General features: G+C 31.8%; 1 protein-coding gene across 2 annotated transcripts; it reads left to right on the forward strand.

Moving 5' to 3' along the window:
- On the forward strand, positions 356-18,803 carry LOC109348022 (MADS-box protein CMB1-like). Of its 2 annotated transcripts, none has more exons than XM_019588202.1 (9): positions 356-539; positions 635-821; positions 6,239-6,320; positions 9,184-9,242; positions 9,350-9,449; positions 11,097-11,138; positions 11,228-11,269; positions 17,991-18,127; positions 18,328-18,803. In XM_019588202.1, the coding sequence occupies exons 2-9, from the start codon at positions 637-639 to the stop codon at positions 18,410-18,412; spliced, it is 732 nt and encodes a 243-aa protein (XP_019443747.1). In that variant the 5' UTR covers positions 356-539; positions 635-636; the 3' UTR covers positions 18,413-18,803. The 2 variants fall into 2 exon arrangements, with proteins under 2 accessions (XP_019443747.1, XP_019443745.1); XM_019588200.1 differs by having other exon boundaries at positions 358-539; positions 9,181-9,242.

A 19,045-nucleotide genomic window follows, 5' to 3' on the forward strand; every position in this document is an offset into this window, starting at 1 on the left:
AAATACCATTACAGATCCTTTCTTTCTTCTTAGAGAGAAATGGTTCATGATTTATTATATAAAGAAAAGAAGTGACCCAGTTCACCAAAAAAACTGACTCAAGAATGGTATTTCTTATATACGAAGAAAGTAATAATATAAGAATACCAAGATTTGTTAATAAGTAAATAAATTTCTCTTTTAATTATTGTAAAAAATAGTTGAATTAAAAAGTGACGTAGAGAATGATGTTACATTTTTTATATATAAGAAAAGAGTAATGTAAATTTTTAACATATGAATATGCTTTTTATTTTATTTTATTGTAAAAATTAAAGGACTTACTGTAGCATTAATGGGTGGGAACTGGGAACTGCATTATCTTATCCCTGGTGTTGTTTCTACTGCTTTATAAAAGGACAATCCTGGGAAAGAGATTTATCTAAGATCTATAAATTTCTATCTTCCACCAAGCATTCCTAGCAAGTTAGCAACCATGTTGTGCAAAATACCCTACCTACCAAACTAAGTGAGACAGATCATAAGCTTTGAAAGGAGAGGTACATTTTTTTTTGCAGAAAATAGCTGTATAATATTTAATCTACAAAATTTCTGAAAAAACAAAAAAATAATATATTTATCATATCATATAAAGTAATGGGTAGGGGAAAGGTTGAGCTGAAGAGAATTGAGAACAAGATAAATCGTCAAGTGACATTTGCAAAGAGAAGAAATGGGTTGTTCAAGAAGGCTTATGAACTTTCTATTCTCTGCGATGCTGAAATTGCTCTCATTATCTTCTCCAACCGTGGGAAACTCTATGAGTTCTGCAGCAGCTCTAGGTACATATCATATATTATATATGCTTCTTATTTATGGTGAATTTTGTTTTCTGGGTCTTGCTTGTTTTTCTTTCATTGTTTCATGGGTTTCTCAAAGCTTTTATCTTTTTATAAATCTATGGGTGCCTAAGCACACCAAATTCATTGAAGAAAAAGAACACAAGAAAGATTACAAGAAATTGTTTTTTTTATCTTGATGATGATAAATTGTTTTTTTTGTCTTGGTTTTGGCTTTGTTTTGTCTGATTTTTTATTTTTTATGTGGTGATTTATAGGGCTAGGTAAAGGATGTGTTATTTGGTTCCTATTTTATTTATTTATTTAGTTTTTTGTTGTTGGTGTTTTTGTGCCCTAGGATCTTGATTTCTTCTGTTGTTTTGTTGCCGCTTTTTACAGAAGATGACAGTCACAGATTGTAGATCCGTTTTCTTCGAAATCTTAACTTCATTAGTTCGGTCATCATAATGAATTGTCTCTAGTTAGTAGTTCTTATGGTTGTATTTCATAGTTTGGTTTAATTTAACAATTAAAATAATCATCCTTTTTCTTTTATCAAAAAAACTACAATGAGATTGGTTTTTCTACAATATATGATAATATTTAATGATTATATTTTCAATCTTCTTTTCTGAAATGAGTTTTTCATTAATTTATGGTGGAAAAATAAGTTATGGGGAACAACTAAATTGAAATATTCTCCCAGTGAAATGTTGGAAGGTTTAGATATCTTACCACATCTATATAGCAGTTAGATTAAAGAATTACTTCAGTGTTTGAAATTAAATTTCCTGATTTTAAGGATTTTTTTTTGTTTTCTGAAATCATAAACACTAATTATATATTTATATTAGTCTTTAGCCTTTTGGCGCTTAGGGAATAATATGACCTATATGCACAAACTAGTTAGTATTTATTACTATTAACAATTTCAGTTATTTTCAGGGATTAGGATTACTGTTATAATTTTCTAAACTCAAACATTAATATGATAGGTGTTTGCAGAATCATATCCTAAGTTGGTCTTAACAGTTATTAAGGTTAGGATTATCATCATCACTGATGATTAATTAACTAAAATTTGGACAAAGAAATGTTGGTTCTGAACTTTTATTGAGTGTCAAAATTTCATTTTGTTATCTCAATTCCTTGGTTGATAAATCTATATTATGGCAATAAGAATAATTTGTTATCTCAATTCCTTGGTTGATAAATCAATAGAATGTGTTGATGTTTTTGGATGTGGTCCTCGAAGTTGTTAATGTTTTGGATTTGGTTTTTTAATTGGGCTTTATATTTAATCTTGGTCAAGTCAACCTTTGGTATTTACCTGTGACTAACACTTAAGAGTTAATTTGAGAGTTGTATTTTGGAGAGGAATGTAAGAAAATGAAAGATTTGTAAGTCATTTCATAAATGTATTTCATTGTTCTCAAACATTCAATTTTTTCTTTATTCTCCTCCAAAATTCAACTTTCAAACTAACTCTAAAACTAAAATCAAGATAAGTCAAGAAGACTCCTACACTATAACCAAGAAAAAAGTAAATAGTCAATTTGGTCAATGTAGTCCCCTTTTGTTGTAATCAGTATTAATATATGAAAATTTCATTTTTAATCCCAAATAATGTTGTCATCTTCACATTACTCTATGGTAGATGAAAATTACCCTTTTGTCCTTGATATTGTTGGATGTCAATTAGTTATGTCTCGAAATACATAACTGAGTGTCATCAAACATTTTAGAGAGGAAAATATTTTTTATTCATGAGAGAATAAAATGAAGGATGACTACACTTTGAGGAACTAAAATGAAAATTTTCATATTTTCGAAACTGAAATGAAAAAAAGTACATTATTAAGGAACAAAATAACCTTTTATTCAGAAAATTATTTTCTACTATAGTTGATATTCATGATTTTGCACCATTTTTCTTGGGTTCAAATACTCTCGAGTATGAAAGAATCTGATAATAAAATATAAGAAGAAAACAATTTTTATTAATTTTAAAAATTATTTTATTAAAAAATTATAATCATTAAAGACTTGTGACATATGTCCCAATCTTCATCTAATTTATACTACATAATAAAGGAAAAACTCAAAATAACCAATCCGCTATAGTGTAATTTGTCGTTCTCTATTTTGCTCTCATTATTTCTAATTTCTACCAAAAAACAATATATAACCTACTATCCTGATACTCCATGTATGTTCCATATTATTTGATTAACTATTTGTTTTGTCATACGTTAAAACTATTAGTTTTTTCAGCAAAATGTAGAGCATGAATGTTCAATTTAAAAAAAATTGAGTATTATACCAATTGAATAAATTCAACTGCAAATTATAAATATTTAACGTAAAATGTATATTTGATATTTATAACATGCAGACTACACCGTTATAAATGACCACTAGTATAGATAAGAGAGGATGTGAATTCATTTTTTCTTAAGGAAAAAGCTCTTGAATTATTTTTGAGTTTCAAGTAAGTTATATATTTGGAGAAAAAGATATATGTGTTTTATAAAAAACTCAAAGTTTTTTTTGTTTAAATAAACCCTGATTCCCTGAATATTAATAATGCTACTCATTATCATCATTTCTCTCTCACAACATAAAAAGATTAATTTAAAACCATTTTAAACATTACTTTTCTCCCTCTTTTATCTCTCACTTCTCACCATTTTTACCGGTAGATCCTTCTCTCCCGGCAACCATTACTCCAGATTTTAAGTTCCGACACTCCTATTCTCATGACATTCATGTCTCTTCCTTTTCGACCTTCCAATCACACCCAAAGTCAAAAACACGGTGGTTCCATGTGGCGGTTTTCAGTGGCTCCGGCCAGTTCATGGAGGTGTGGCTACAATAGAGCAAGATGGATGGTAGGGTGAGAGGGAAAAATAATGAACAAAGAAAATACTATTTTTAGAATGAATAGAAGAATTATATAATGACATTGTATCTTTGCCAGAAAAACAACACTCCTCTATTTTTATGACTTTTTTTATAACCCTATTTTTATGACTTTTAGCGGATTGTTTAATGATACCAAATAGAAAGGACCAAAATTACTAATTTTTCAAATAACCTTCAAAACTTATATATTAAAAAACTTTTTTAATTTATTTAAAACTCGAAAATAACTAATTACTATTTATTTTTTCCTTGCTTTAAAATTTTGTAACCAATTCTGAGAGGAAACTATGGCATGCTTTTCATAAATGTATTTATTCTTTTGATTTTATCCACATGTCAGAACACATCAAAGGAAAAATAAACTTCTATATATTTGCAATCAAGGGTGTTCAGATTTCAGTACAATGACATGCTTTAAATTTAAAAGAGAAAAGACAGATACATATTATATGATATATGTATATTCATTCTCTTGAGGTGTCATCATGTAACTCTTCTTTTAGGTTTGACCAGCTTCTTTACTCTTATAAAATACTATATTTATCTCAAGTGAACTTTTTGATTTATAACTATAAGTCACCATGTTTGAAACCCATATTCAGTTGAGTTATAATCTAGGATTTCATTGGCATGCATGCACTTGTACCATTTGATTCTTGCACAGACATCATGTAAGTATCTTTTCCATCTTTTAATTTTCTAGGCTAAATCAAACATCACATTTATAATTGATTAGGTGAAGGCGTGTCTCGCTGAAAGAGGTACAACGTTCATAGCTAGAACCCTATATGCATACAGAAGCTATGGATAAAATGGACGTGTCATAACATGATTAAGTGAAGCATAGGTTTTAACTGTAGAACTAGAAGTGAAACATAAAGAGAGAAGAGTGAGCTACAACATGAACTGGTGTCATTTCCATGAGTAGGATAAGACAAGCCCTGTGTTTTACTGCATGTCTATATGTACTACTATGCATCTTTTGTCTTCATTGCCTGAGTTAAACTTCAGTGTGCAGGATTCCTGTGATTTATGTATATGAAGACATATTTTAGAGATTTCCTTTAATAAGTATTTGTAATATGTATTTTGTTGGCGTAAGATTTTCTTCTTCAAAATTATAATTATACGCAGTTTACCCTAGATTCGGGTAAAAGGTATAAGTTCTCTTAAATAGTAACAAAGAATGAAGTTTTGTCAATTTTTTGTGATATAATATTTGATTGTTGTGCAATTATTTATTTAATCCAGGATTCATTGGTATATGACTAAGTTTTGTAAGCACTTGTTAGATGTTCATTTCCTAGCATGTATTTGAAATGACTATGTTAGAAGAGGTAAAACCATTCTGGATTTCATTATGACTAACAAATGTCAACATTTTTTAGTAGGTGAGATTTGAATCTTCAATTTCCTTATTATTTCATTCCTTAAACTCTCCATACTCTATGCCTAAAAAAAATTAGTCTTTGACTATTAATTATAGAAGATAATACTTCAACCCAAAAAATTATTTGATCCCATTTTCTTATTGGTTAATCCAAAAATTAAAGCTAAATTGAAAATATTAGGCCTAATGTATTTTTATTTAGTGAGAGAAGGTTCAAATTAGAGAGAAGTGAGTTCAGAGTATAGTATAGAGTTTATACCTACGTTAAGGTAGGAATGACAATGGACTAGATTGAAGTTGGATTTGTGCTTACCTAATTCCGTCTTCTAAATCTAAAACCTGAACCCAAATTAAGTGTGGCTGAAAATAATGTTACTATCCCCGAATCGTCGGATTTCGGGTAACTCGAATATTACGGGAACTCGCCTAAAACATGTATTTCAATATAGTTAGGTACTATATATGTGTGAGAAATTTCTATACATATATATTTATAACAACTATATAAACTTCAACCCGAAAGTAGAAATCAGGTAAAATCCGAACCCGAACTCGAACTCAATCATATTGAGTTTTTACCTTTAAATTGGGTTGGATTGGGTTTTCATTGTCTTCCGTATGGTAAGGTGTTAAGAATTTCCAAATATAATTAATAATTCAAAATAGTCTAACTAAATAGAAAATTGAAAAAAAAATACGTAGTTCCTAAAATCTTTGCCAACATTAAATTGCGTTATCCATATATAGTGCCACAATTTGGCAAATTTGAATTTTATTTTAATCATTAACTATATTTTTATGAATTAATTTTATTTTAATTTGGGTTCTTGAATTATAATATAAATTAAGTTGCCAATTGTATTACTAAATAAATAAATAGCAAATACAAATGATCTTTTTTCACTTAATATAATTTCAAGAGTTCGAAATTTGCATTGTTTAGCTTATTCTTCTGAGGTACACAATTGCTTAGCTTACTTCGATTGACTATATTTTATTATTATAATTATTTATATAATCTTAATTGTTTTATCCTTTCATTTCCTTTTCTTGAAGTACAATCTATACAAGTATTGTACTCATCTATTGGTAAATACTGTTTTAGCATGGAGAAGACACTTGAGCGGTATCATAGATGCAGTTACGAGTCCTTGGAAGTACACCACCAACCTGCAATGGAAACACAGGTGATAACTGATCATTCTTTTACTTAGGTTTTCACATATCCATTAAATTAAACTGTATAATACCAATTTTATTTATGTCCATTAATTTTTTAAGTTATGGTTGTTACTTGTACTCCTTATTTATTCTATGAGTAATGTTATATTTTTCTATCATATCTTCCTACCCATAAGAAAATAACACACACATAAAACTTAAAAATCAATTATTAATAAATAAAATATCACATTATGATATATGTCAGGGTAGAGTATTAATAAGAAGATATATGATTTTCCTAATTCTACTACGAGTAATGTTTGTTAAAATTAGGGGTGAGCATGGGCCGGGTTGAGATGGGTTAAGGCTTGTCCTTACTTGACCCTAAATATTGGTCGGGTCATTTTTTTGAAACCGGACCCGACCCTAGACCCGAAGTTAACCCGACCCTAAATACCAACAGTGTCATCCTTTAAACCCGACCCGACATTTGACCCGATTAAATATAATGCACATTCATTTTAGATAAAAACTTTTCAATATTATTTATTATTATGAATATGTAATTTGACATATAAATGATAATGTATATCTATAATATTAATCATGTATATATGATGAAAAATTAGAGAACCAATGATACTTCTGACAAAAAAGTATCATCATTTTGTACACATTTGAGTAAAAACATATACATACATGATGAGTGAATGACCGTGGGACGGGAAGGGCCGAGTCATGTTTGACCCCTACTCGACCCTAAATATTGACCAGGTATATTTTTTAATTCCGATCCAGCCCTAGACCCGATCAGACTGACCATATTCGGGTTTGATCATGATCGGGCCATGTCGGGTGAGCGGGTAGGGCCGGGTACTGCTCACTCCTAGTTGAAATGGTGTGTGAAAGGTCAATCGAAGCTAAGATTGAAAAATAAAGGATCCAAGGTTGATAAACTAATGAAAATTAAATGTATGCATGTAAAGATGTATACACAGTCAGTACATCATCTACGGTTCATTTGAATTACTTTTTTTGAAAAATTGATGATAATTAAAAATGAATGATACATTTTTTATCGACAATTGTTAGTATATTAGTATTTTTATTGTGGGAGAGACTCGAACCCACAACCTTATTCACCCTTACCATCAAACCACCTTATAACTTATTTTTTTTGTTGATGGTGAGACTCGAACCCACAACCTCCTTACGTCCTCCCTCTTTACCATCAAACCACCTTGTGACTTTATAATGATGCATGATGCATTGACAATGTAAAAATAGTGTATCCATCTTTTTTCCCTAAATTAATACTTTTGGTTGATTAATTAGGGACGGTCAAAAAGTGGGGTAAAAAATGTGTATGTTAGAGAAGGATAATGACGTTAATCAGTTTGAGAGTTTGAGAAAAAGACGTACAGAGAATGAGAATGTAAGAGTTTTTTATACTGTCATTATATTATCCATCATTAATTCTCCATTATCGTTGACTCTTTATAAAGAAATAATCAAAATGAAGGGTGGATGCACAGAATATATATATATATTTACACTGATACACTCAATCACTCTAAGGAGAATTCTCCAATCAGAGCTTTTATATATATATATATATAAACCTGATTTTTTTTTATTAAATCTCCTATTATCAAATAGGGCTACAAACTTATTGTTGGTGAAATAAAATTGTTGACAGACCAATAATTTGCTCCATTGCCTTGCAAACAAACTAGCAACAATGTTATAGTTGCATTATATTCACATGTGATCTGCAATTTAAAATATTGATCACAATATTCAATTAAATCTATTATTTGCATTCAGGTCTTTTGTTTTTTTTAATGTAAAATTGAGTCTTGCTATAAAACATTTTTAATTTTCTAACAAACAATGAAAAAATATTAAACCTAGTTTAAGTTTTTTTATCAGCTATTATATTCATTAATGATAAAAAAGAAAAAAAATAGGAGAATATATGGTACTTTTATTCACATATTGTGTAGATATTATACAACTTTTTTTTATAAGCAAAGATGAATCGAAAGAGCACAAGGGGTGTTAACCCAATACAACTAGAAGGGTTTGACAACCATTCCATAAAAGAGAATTTGAAGCTAGAGAAACAGATATTGAGAAAGTTCCAAGAATGCAAGAAAATTAAATTTATTACCTCATCTATATGGACCACAGTATTTTCAAAAAATATTTTGTTCCTAACTAGGCAAATATTTCGTAGTAACGATCATCCATTATTTCTTGCACTTTTTGCCCATCCTCAACATATTAGCATGTAAAGATAAGTTGCTCTTGACATCATTAGGGATAATAATTGAGAGAAGATCGAATTGAGAGTAGAGATTATGCTAAACACAATAGGATTTAGGACAAGAAAAAATAAGTGATTTGTTGATTCATCCACCTTGCACAAAGAACACAAAATGCATGTTGGGTCTTGAGTTCCTAAGACTCCTCGGCGAACAATGTTCAATTTTGTTGGACACCATCCAGGGCAAATCTCCATGCTAAACATCTCATCTTTAATGGCATATTACTTGACCATAAAAGATTAAAGAAGTCCTTGTCACAAGGAACACCCGATAAGCATCAAGTTTTGCTAATATGCCATTCATATAATTTCCTGTTCCTAATAGGTTTACATTTTGAAGAATCCTAATAGGTTTACATTTTGTTTTGTTCGAAAAGTTGATTCTTCAAACTTCATTTAGAGGTTCCTATTGTCTTGTATGCCATTTGCATTTCCTTTTTGAGTATATATATATATATATATTTATTGTGATAGATAGAATTGCCCAAGTTTAAGATCATGCCTAAATGGTTTGGGGAAGTCTAATATATAATACCATCCACGCCCTTGTGTAGAAGAGATATCAAGAGTATCTCAAGCTGAAATCAAAAGTTGAGGCATTACAGCGCACGCAGAGGTAAAATTTCAGTGCACTTTTTTGAAATCCTCGACAAAAAGTATATATGAAAAACAAACATTGGATGTATAATTTGTATGTAAATAGATTATATTTTCATCATGTAGAAGTTTCCTGGGGGAAGAATTAGAGCACTTAGATATTAAGGAGCTTGAGCAACTTGAACATCAGCTGGACTCTTCATTAAAGCAAATCAGGTCTAATAAGGTACGAACATTTGGATATCTGAGCATGAGGACTAGATGATGGGTATCCTTACACATCATATTTTAATTTGATACTATATTTTGACTCAAAACCTTAGTTCATCTACTCATGTTTTTGAATTCATCATCTTTTTTCCAATGTAAGGCTTTCAATTTTTATTCGTGAGTATTGGATACACTAGAGCATAGACCACTACTTATGCTTACTGTATGACTCAAAGCACTCCAAAGGTCATCTTCCAATTGGGTTAATTGGATGAACAACATAAATGATTTACATAACATCTTAACTCAGAGTAAGGATCATCTTCATTAATGGAGATGCAAATACTACAAAAAACAAAAAAAACAATCACATGATAAAACATTTTTATCCTTTTATATACAATAAAACAACAGACACATGTAAAGTCATGTACTTGCCTCCCCATTAATGGAGAGGATCTTTGTTTCTTAATTCAATAGGGGAAACCTTAAAGAGACTTTTCACCATATTAACTCATCCATTTCTTTACAATATAGGATTTCTTCATCATATTAGTTCACATTTGGAATACCCAACATATAGGTTAATCATGATCTAATCTTTGTTGACCAATGTTAATTAAAGATGCACAAAAAGCTCATCAATGTTAATATACCTTAACTCGTTATGCTACACTGCTTGGAGAAGATATACAAAAAGCTCACTAATGCAATCCTTGTTGACCAATGTTCAAGTCCATGCCCTAACCTAGAAACTATACTCAATAGGTTAAGGATGCATTACTATTTAGTTATTATGTTTCACAATAAGTTGCAATAAAAGTGAACCAAAAACGTAATTGGACTGTGATATTATGTCTTGATTCAATTCCTTACGACATTAGGCGTAGAAACTATACTCAATATGTTAATTAGGAAGCACTCACTTATTAGTTATTATGTATCACAAGAAGTTGGATTAGAAGTGAACAAGCAACATGATTGTGCTTGATACTATGTCTTTATTCAATACATTAAGACATTATGCTTTGAAACTATACTCATTATTTAATTAGGATGCATTCACTTATTAGTAATTATATCACAATAAGATGAACTAAAAGTAACCAACATTTATATAATTGAAGCTTGATACTATCTCTTGATCTAATACTTCAAGACATTAAATTTATGAGTTACAAGTACTTATATATTTACCAACTTTTCAATTTATGGAAGGTGAAACTTCTTTATTTCCAAACACTTATTCTTGAACCATAGATTTAGTCATCTTATGACATTGTAGGCAAGTATTCTCTAGCCATCTCTCTCCAGTTAGAGCCCTACAAATTTGTAAGAATTACGTGATACATTTTCTTCAATCTTTCATATATTATAATTTTCATCTATATCATCACTTCACTTCTGATTCACGTATAACAGAAAATTAATCATTGATTAAGAGAGTGTTACATCAAGCTCTAACAATGAACATTTGATACATGTTACTTAGCGAAATACTCCATAAAAAACTTAGAGGAGATATTCTGGTACAACATATAATGTTGCTAATAAAGTTGCACTATGGCGATTGACATCATAATCTCAAGATTATATACTAGATTATTATTGTGATACCTCCAACAAGGTTATCTTATTTATGTGTTCCTTGTCTACACTGCAGACACAACATATGATTGATCAAGTCGCTGAACTGAAAACAAAGGTAAAACTGTGTTTTGACTTTCTATATATATCATCCTTTAGTATATATATATATATACTGGCCAACTCTGTTTTTGATGGAAACCATAGGAAGAAATGCTACTGGAAACTAATAATATGCTGAGGAACAAGGTACCTATTCAAACTTATTTTCATCTGTTATTATATAGGATAGGATGCGGGTCAATCCTCATATTTTCTTTTATATACTGTGCAATTTTCTCCTTCAAATGATATCAACTACTGAAAAGAACCAAATTGCCTAGAGGTGTTAGCAAGAGTATATTGCAAATTGATGTGTCATTATGTACTAGATGCAGCCTTAAAATAGGCTAAGAGGTTATATTCAGTTTCAAAGTTAAACATAATAACTCTCCTGTGGAGGTAACTTGCTTAACCACACATCCAACCACTAATACAATACATAAATTGAATATAATAAAAATATCTAACATTCTCTCTCTTAAAATGAAAATTCTATTTTCAGTTTACTAACTCTACTGCTGCAGCTTGCAAACACCTAACAAATTTCTCAAATTTTGAATAAAGGTGCTTTGAGAGGTTACTACACACCCAACCACTAAAATACATAAATTGAATATAATAAAAATATCTAACATTCCCTCTCTTAAACTGAAAAATATATTTTCAGTTTACTAACTCTGCTGCTGCAGCTTGCAAACACCCAACAAATTTTTCAAATTTTGAATAAAGGAGCTTTGAGAGGTTTAGTAAAAATGTCTATCAATTGATCTTCACTTCTGCAGTACTTCAAGACAATTTTTTCATCATTGTTGTGGTCTCTCAAAAAATAGTACTTAACATCAATATGTTTACTTCTTCCATGGAGTACAGGATTTTTGGAGAGTATGATGGCTAAGGTATTATCACAATATATTGTAGTAGCTTCCTCTTGCTTGAAATGTAGTTCTTCAAGTATTTTCCTCAACCAAATGGCTTGACAAGCACATGTTGAAGCAGCAACAAACTCAGCTTCAGTAGTTGATAATGTGATTATAGGTTGCTTTTTAGATAACCATGAGACAACCCCTGTGCAAAGCATAAAGACATAGCCTGGAGTAATTCTCCTATCATCTTGATCCCCTGCAAAGTCACTATCAGTGAATCCAATTAATTCTGATTTTTCACCCTTCTTGAAAAATAGCCCAAGTTGTTTTGTTCCTTGAAGATAAAGAATGATTCGTTTGGCAGCTAAGAGATGCATTTCAGTTGGACTTTCCATGTATCTACTAATTAGGCTGGCAGAATGCACTATGTCAAGCCTAGTAGCAGTTAAATACATCAAACTATCCACAATTTGCTCAAATAGTGTGTTATCCACCTTTTTTCCTTCAGAATCTTTTTTTAACTTCAAGCCACACTTAGATGGAGTACTTACAGGATTGCAATCCCGCATCTGAAACCTGTTTAAGAGTTCTTGGGCATACTTCTTTTGAGAAATAAAATATCCCTTAGTTGATTGCATTATTTCTATACCAAGAAAATAATGCATCAAGCCAAGATCAGTCATTTCAAACTCAATTATCATAGACTTTTTAAATTTTTCAAACATTACCAAATCATTTCTAATAAATATAAGGTCATCAACATATAAGCAAACAATAAGTATTTTTCCTTCATATCCAACATTAACAAAGAGTGTGTGCTCATATGGGCATTTATTAAATTATTCTTTCAAAAAATATGCCTCTATTCGACTGTACCAAGCTCTTGGAGCTTGTTTTAGTCCATAAAGTTCCTTCTTCAATCTATACACTTTATGTTCATTTCCAACTTTAATATAGCTAGGGGGTTGAACAACAAATACCTGCTCATCCAAGGTTCCATGAAGGAATGCTGATTTAACATTCATCTGATAGGTAGGCCATGAGTTTTGAGCTACCATGACAATCACTAATCTGATGGTATCATGTCTTGCAACTGGAGCGTACACCTCTTTATAGTCCACACCATATTCTTGCTTATATCCTTTTGCTACCAATCTTGTCTTGTACTTGTCAACTTCACCATCTTCTTTTCTTTTAGTTTTGAAAAGCCATTTTACACCAACAGCTTTCTGCCCAACTGGAAGATCAACAAGCTCCCATGTTTGATTTCTTTCTATGGCTTCAATTTCTTCATCCATTGCCTTTTGCCATTTTGCTTCCTTGGCGGCATTCTCAAATGTTGTAGGATCACAATCTAAAAATAATGCAAAATGAGTAACAGGATCATCAATTTGATTAATTCCAGTTACCTTTTGCCATATTTAAGATTGTTCAATTCTTCCTTTCTACAATGCCATTTTGTTGTGGTGTGTAAGCTGTTGTAAGTTACCTCTTGATTCCATGTGTGTTACAAAAATATGCAAATTTTTGTGAGTTGTATTCACCACCACAATCACTGCGGAGAACCTTGATTGCATGTTCGCTTCCTTTCTCAACAAGTGCTTTATAGTGTTTGAAAACAGATAGAGCCTCAGATTTTTCCTGCAGAAAATAAACCCGAATTTTTCGACTATAATCATCAATGAATGTAATGAAGTAGCATTCACCACCATTAGAGGTAGGATTAATCGGCCGACAAATATCAGAATGAATCAAGTCCAAAACTTGCTTTGTTCTCCATGATTTTCCTTGTGGGAATGATGAACGATGTTGTTTGCCAACAACACATTCTTCACAAATTTGAGATGGATTGACTATTTGTGGAAGACCTACCACCATGTTTTTCTGCTGAAGAGTCTTCAATCCATTGAAATTTAAGTGGCCATTGCAAAAATGTCAAAGCCATGAGGGATCTTTCACTTCACTCATCAAGTATGTTTGTGCACTTTAAATCTTCAATGGAAACAACCTGTTAGAACTCATTTCAACAACTGCAATGACTCCTCTGATAGGATCATATATCTCACAAGAATCTTTTTGTATGGTTATTATATAACCTTTTTCCTGCAATTGACCATCACTCAACAAATTGCTTTTCAAGTTAGGAACATAAAATACATTAGAGATGGTTTCCACCAAACAATTCTTGGTTTGAATTTTAATATCTCATTTTCCCATCACATTTATAATAGAGCAATCACCAAAACTGACTTTAGATCGAAAGTTTTCATCTAAATAGAAGAAAGATGACTTACTTCCACACATGTGGTTACTACAACCAGTATCAATATACCATACATCAGATTGGAATTTCTCATGAGATGTCATCAGCAATGTTTCTTCTTCTTTCTCCTCTACAAAATTAGACATTTCTCCTTTACCTTTGTAATTAGGCAATTTTGTGTAGCACTCAGAGGCATAATGACCAAACTTATGGCATCTGTAGCACTCTAACTTGGACTTTTCATAAATTTTACTTCTTCCTTGTTGTTGGCGAGGATTGCCTTTAACGTTCCTACTGAATCTCTATTTCCTCGACCTCCATATCCTTTACCTCTACCTCTACCCCTACCCCTTCCTCTGAAGTTATTGGAATGAGTATTGGTAGAAGCCTTCAATGCTTGTTCCTCCGCTGTTGAAGTTCTATGCATCTTTTGTTCATGAACCAACAATGAACTTTGAAGTTAAGCACACCACATAGTCAAATCTTGGTGTGACTGACCGTAGAATTTTTTCAACAATGAGGGTGTCCCCATCTTTTCTCCATGAATTAACAATGAGGGTGTCCCCATCTTAACACCTATTGAAGCCCAAGACATGACATATCCTTGATAGGTGTTAATTCATTCTCCATATGTCATGTCTTGGGCTTCAATAGGTGTTAAGATAACTCCACATAAGATGAGGATATAGTCAAAATAATGTTAAGGCTTGTGCATCCCTCAATATATGAAATAGCCTTTTAGGTTGAGTTAGGCTCAACATGCACAATTCTAATATTATTTAAAGTTAGATTTAGTCATGATGTTGCCTTAACCTCAAATGTCCGGTAAAATTCACAATCTAAACCTTTATTCCTCAGTATGAGGAGGACTAATGATAGTCCCACATCATAGAGTAATTTGACCAAAATAGAACTTAAAATGCTCCAAAAGAGTGTGTTAAGTTCAATAACAACTTCCTATGCTGAAACTTAAGGGTCAACATCTCTTATACCAAAAGAGTGTGTTACTTCATGTGGCATTTCCTCTGATTTGTTAGAAAATATATATTTTAGTTTAAATTTAATAATAAAGCACTTTTCTGACCAATTAGAAAAAATGTACATAGAGTGGCACACTTTTTGGGATAAAAGATGTTCTCCCAACTTCAAGAGGCTGCATAAATTTGATTTAATATCGATATTTTTTATTGATCAGTAATGAAAACTTTATTAATTAAGAGATAACAAAATTATGAGAACAAGTGATACATCTACCCAAATAATCCATGAATTAACAAAGAGATAGATAAATTGAAGGGTGTCTCACCCAATCAACAAAAGAGTAAGAGAAAAAAGAAAATTGTGCATTGAGAAGACTCCAAGAATTTAGAAAAATAAGCTTCATCATGCCATCTAGGGTAAACCTCATACTATCAAAAATGACTTTATTCCTAATATGTCAAATAGTCCAAATAGTGACAAACCAGAGAGCCACTCACTAATGATGTTTCTTGTTATCTAATCTTAAGGCATTTTCATAAAAAAAAATAGAGACTTGACATCATTGTGAATAATAGAGGTTAGCCCAAAGCAAGAATAAAACTTTTGCCAAACAACATAGGATATAGAACATGAGAAAAACAAGGTGACTAGAAGATTCCTCCAACTCACCACAAAGAGAACAAAGAATATTGTCACGGGTACTTAATCCACCTCTATGAGCAAGGTTTACTTTAGTTGAAACTTCATCCAAAGCAATCTTTCAAACTAAGCACTTCATCTTTGTCGGATAATTGCAATCCCAAAGTTTTTTTAAGAAAATAATAGTGTCGCGTGCTTCCACCTTTTGAAGAAATTGGTAAGAATTCCTAATCGTGTATTGCCACTTTTATCATGAATCCAGGTCCAAGAATAAACAATATGTTGTTTAGGCAAAGAACTGTTGATGTATCTTAGGAGCTCGTTAAGATCCTCTTCCTTCCAAGAGAACAAATTTCTTCTCCATCTCAAGCTCAAAGTCCATACGTCATTACTCCAAGCACCCAAGGAGTCATTAATTGTGCCTTTATCCAACACTACCTGAAATAATCTAGCAAAAGAAGTTTTGAGGGTATCTCTCCTCACCCATAAATCATACCTGAATCTAATAGAAGAGCCACTCCCTAAACACATACAAATACCATCATTGACCCACCCACAACCTATGCCTTCCATGGACTAACTAAGATACCTAATTCCCTCCACGCCTCAAAAATCCATCCCCATACCTCGATTTTAAGACTTTCACCCACAAAGAATCTCCCCCATATAACAATCTCCATCTCCATTTACCTAACACAACTAAGTTAAACAAAAATAAATTTTTAATCCCCAAACCATCTTCCTCCTTAGGACTACACACATTCACCCATCTTACCCAATGAATCCCTTTCCTTTCTTCCCTCTTTCCCCAAAGAAAACACCTTCGAATTTTGCCAATCACATTAAAAATAGAAACTGGGGCTTTATAGAAAGAAAAGAAATAGATAAATAAGGAACATCATACCAATTTTAGCAGAGTTACCCTACCACCAAAGGATATGAGCTTGTGCTTCCAAAGAGAGTTTCTTTTTGGCAGAATCAATGATATGAGACATAATGGAGAGCCTTTTAGGATTCGCACCTACCGGAATACCCAAGAAATTAAATAGAACAGAACCAACATCATAATACAATTTATTCACCACCCTCATAACAAAATCACTACTCGAATTAAGACCCGTGAAGCAATTTTTATGGAAGTTAATTTTTAGCCCATAAGCCAACTCGAAGCACTTTAGGATGCTTTTAAGCACCATTATATTATGCTCAGTGTTCTCACCGATAAAGAGTGTGTCATCCGCAAATTGTATATGAGAAACAGAAATCGCATCTTTACCAACCTTATACCCTGAATAATGTTCTTTGTAACTGTCGCTCACATGATACCGCTAAGACCTTCAACAACTATCAGAAAGAGAAAAGGTGCTAAAGGATCACCTTGCCGCAAACCTCTAGCCATAGTAAACTCTTTAGTAGGACTCCCATTAACGAGGATGGAAACCGTGTTTGCATGAAGAATATTGTAAATTCACATCCTCCATTTGTAACAAAAACTCATCCTCTCCATCATGTATAGGAGGAACTCCCAATTCACATAATCATACGCCTTTTCAAAATCCACTTTAAGAATGAAGTCATTTTCTCTCTTCTTCTTCCCAGCCTGATCTAGTACTTCATTAGCGACCACCACTTCATCCAAGATAATTCTACCTTTGTTGAAAGCATATTGGCAATCAGAAATAATCAAGTGGATCACCCTTTTAAGTCTGGCAACAAGCAGCTTCGAAATGATCTTTTGAATGCACCTAATAAGGGAGATGAGTCTGTAATCATTGAGACCATGAGGGCAGGCATTTGTTCTTAGAGATTAGGACAATAAATGAAGCATTATAACCTAAAGGTAGATTTCTGAAACGATAGAAATCATCCACCAAAATTTATCAAATTACCTTTAAGAACATCCCCAAATATCGATATAATTTCAAATTATATGACAGAGTGATTTGGATGGACAAACATAAACTCTCTTTTGCATCAATCTATTACATGATTTTGTGTTTCTCCATACATTCCTTTAGCTAAAATTTTGGAATTGTTTTTTACTATTCAAATGCTTTTGCTTTTATTTTTTGCCACCCCATTTGATTATATGACTTATATCCAAACTTTACATATTTCATAGTTGGAGGAAATTAATATATCCCTTCAACCAACATGGGAGCAAAATGCTAGGGAGCATAATGCTCCCTACAACCGCCACCCTCCCACAGCAGAGGGATACTATGAGACACCACATTGCAATAGTAGCCTGGTAATCGGGTAATGTTCTACTAATCTTTTGTAATTTCATTCATAATTTGTCACTCCTTTGTAATACTCTTGTACCTTTAGTACACATCTAATAATATTATTACTTTTGCCGATTACCTTATCTGTTTTTGAAATATATATTTAATTTCTTTCTCTTTGATTACTTCGTTTTTCAAGAGTTGATTCATCATTGTTCTATACTTCTTCAGTTCTGCAGCAACTAATGAAGCAAGAGGAGCTCCAGGATCCTCAGCCCATAATACCAGTGAATTCATGCATGGATGGATGACCTGAATTTCAAACTCAGTTTAAGCCATCATTCTCAGAAAAATATATATATGAATTTTTAGATATCTTGAGGCCTAGGAGAACAGGCTGTATTAATAAATATCATGCAGCATAAAACATTACAATCATATGATTTATACTTCAACAACACATGTTTGTTTCTTTTGAGGAATTTGATAACTGTCCCTCTTAATTCCATCCTTTACAACCATCTGGATTTAATCCAAGTGAGTAAATAAGAAATATTTAAGTTACCACATATGAAAATACCAGTGGTTACTGCCACTAATTTGCTTTATTTTCCCTCAAACTTCTCTTGAAGTTCTATGTTGTCCTTCATTTGGTGCCCATAAGTGTAATGGTAGTTGTGGTGATTTGACTTTTCCACCCTCCCACTCTTATATAGGCTATGATATCATTTTAGATTTCATCTTCATACTAATTGACATTGAATAGAGCTAGTCAATGAACATAAACAACAATTGGGCTTATTTACAGGAAAATATCTTCAACAATATGATTATCAATTATTTATTAATATGTTTTGTTTTGGAGAGCACCAAGGTTATCTTCTAGTTGATAGTTGAAGACCAAACCCTAGCTTGTAGGTAGAAATTATGGAAGTAAGTTTGTTTCTAT

Source organism: Lupinus angustifolius, chromosome LG05 (assembly GCF_001865875.1).
Source record: "Lupinus angustifolius cultivar Tanjil chromosome LG05, LupAngTanjil_v1.0, whole genome shotgun sequence".
Classification (NCBI taxonomy): domain Eukaryota; kingdom Viridiplantae; phylum Streptophyta; class Magnoliopsida; order Fabales; family Fabaceae; genus Lupinus; species Lupinus angustifolius.

Coding starts and splice junctions, on each gene's coding strand:
- LOC109348022 (XM_019588200.1), top strand. CDS start 637: ATGGGTAGGGGAAAGGTTGAGCTGAAGAGAATTGAGAACAAGATAAAT. Junction 822..6,238: donor GAGTTCTGCAGCAGCTCTAG/GTACATATCATA, acceptor ATACTGTTTTAG/CATGGAGAAGACACTTGAGC. Junction 6,321..9,180: donor AACCTGCAATGGAAACACAG/GTGATAACTGAT, acceptor GCCCTTGTGTAG/AAGAGATATCAAGAGTATCT.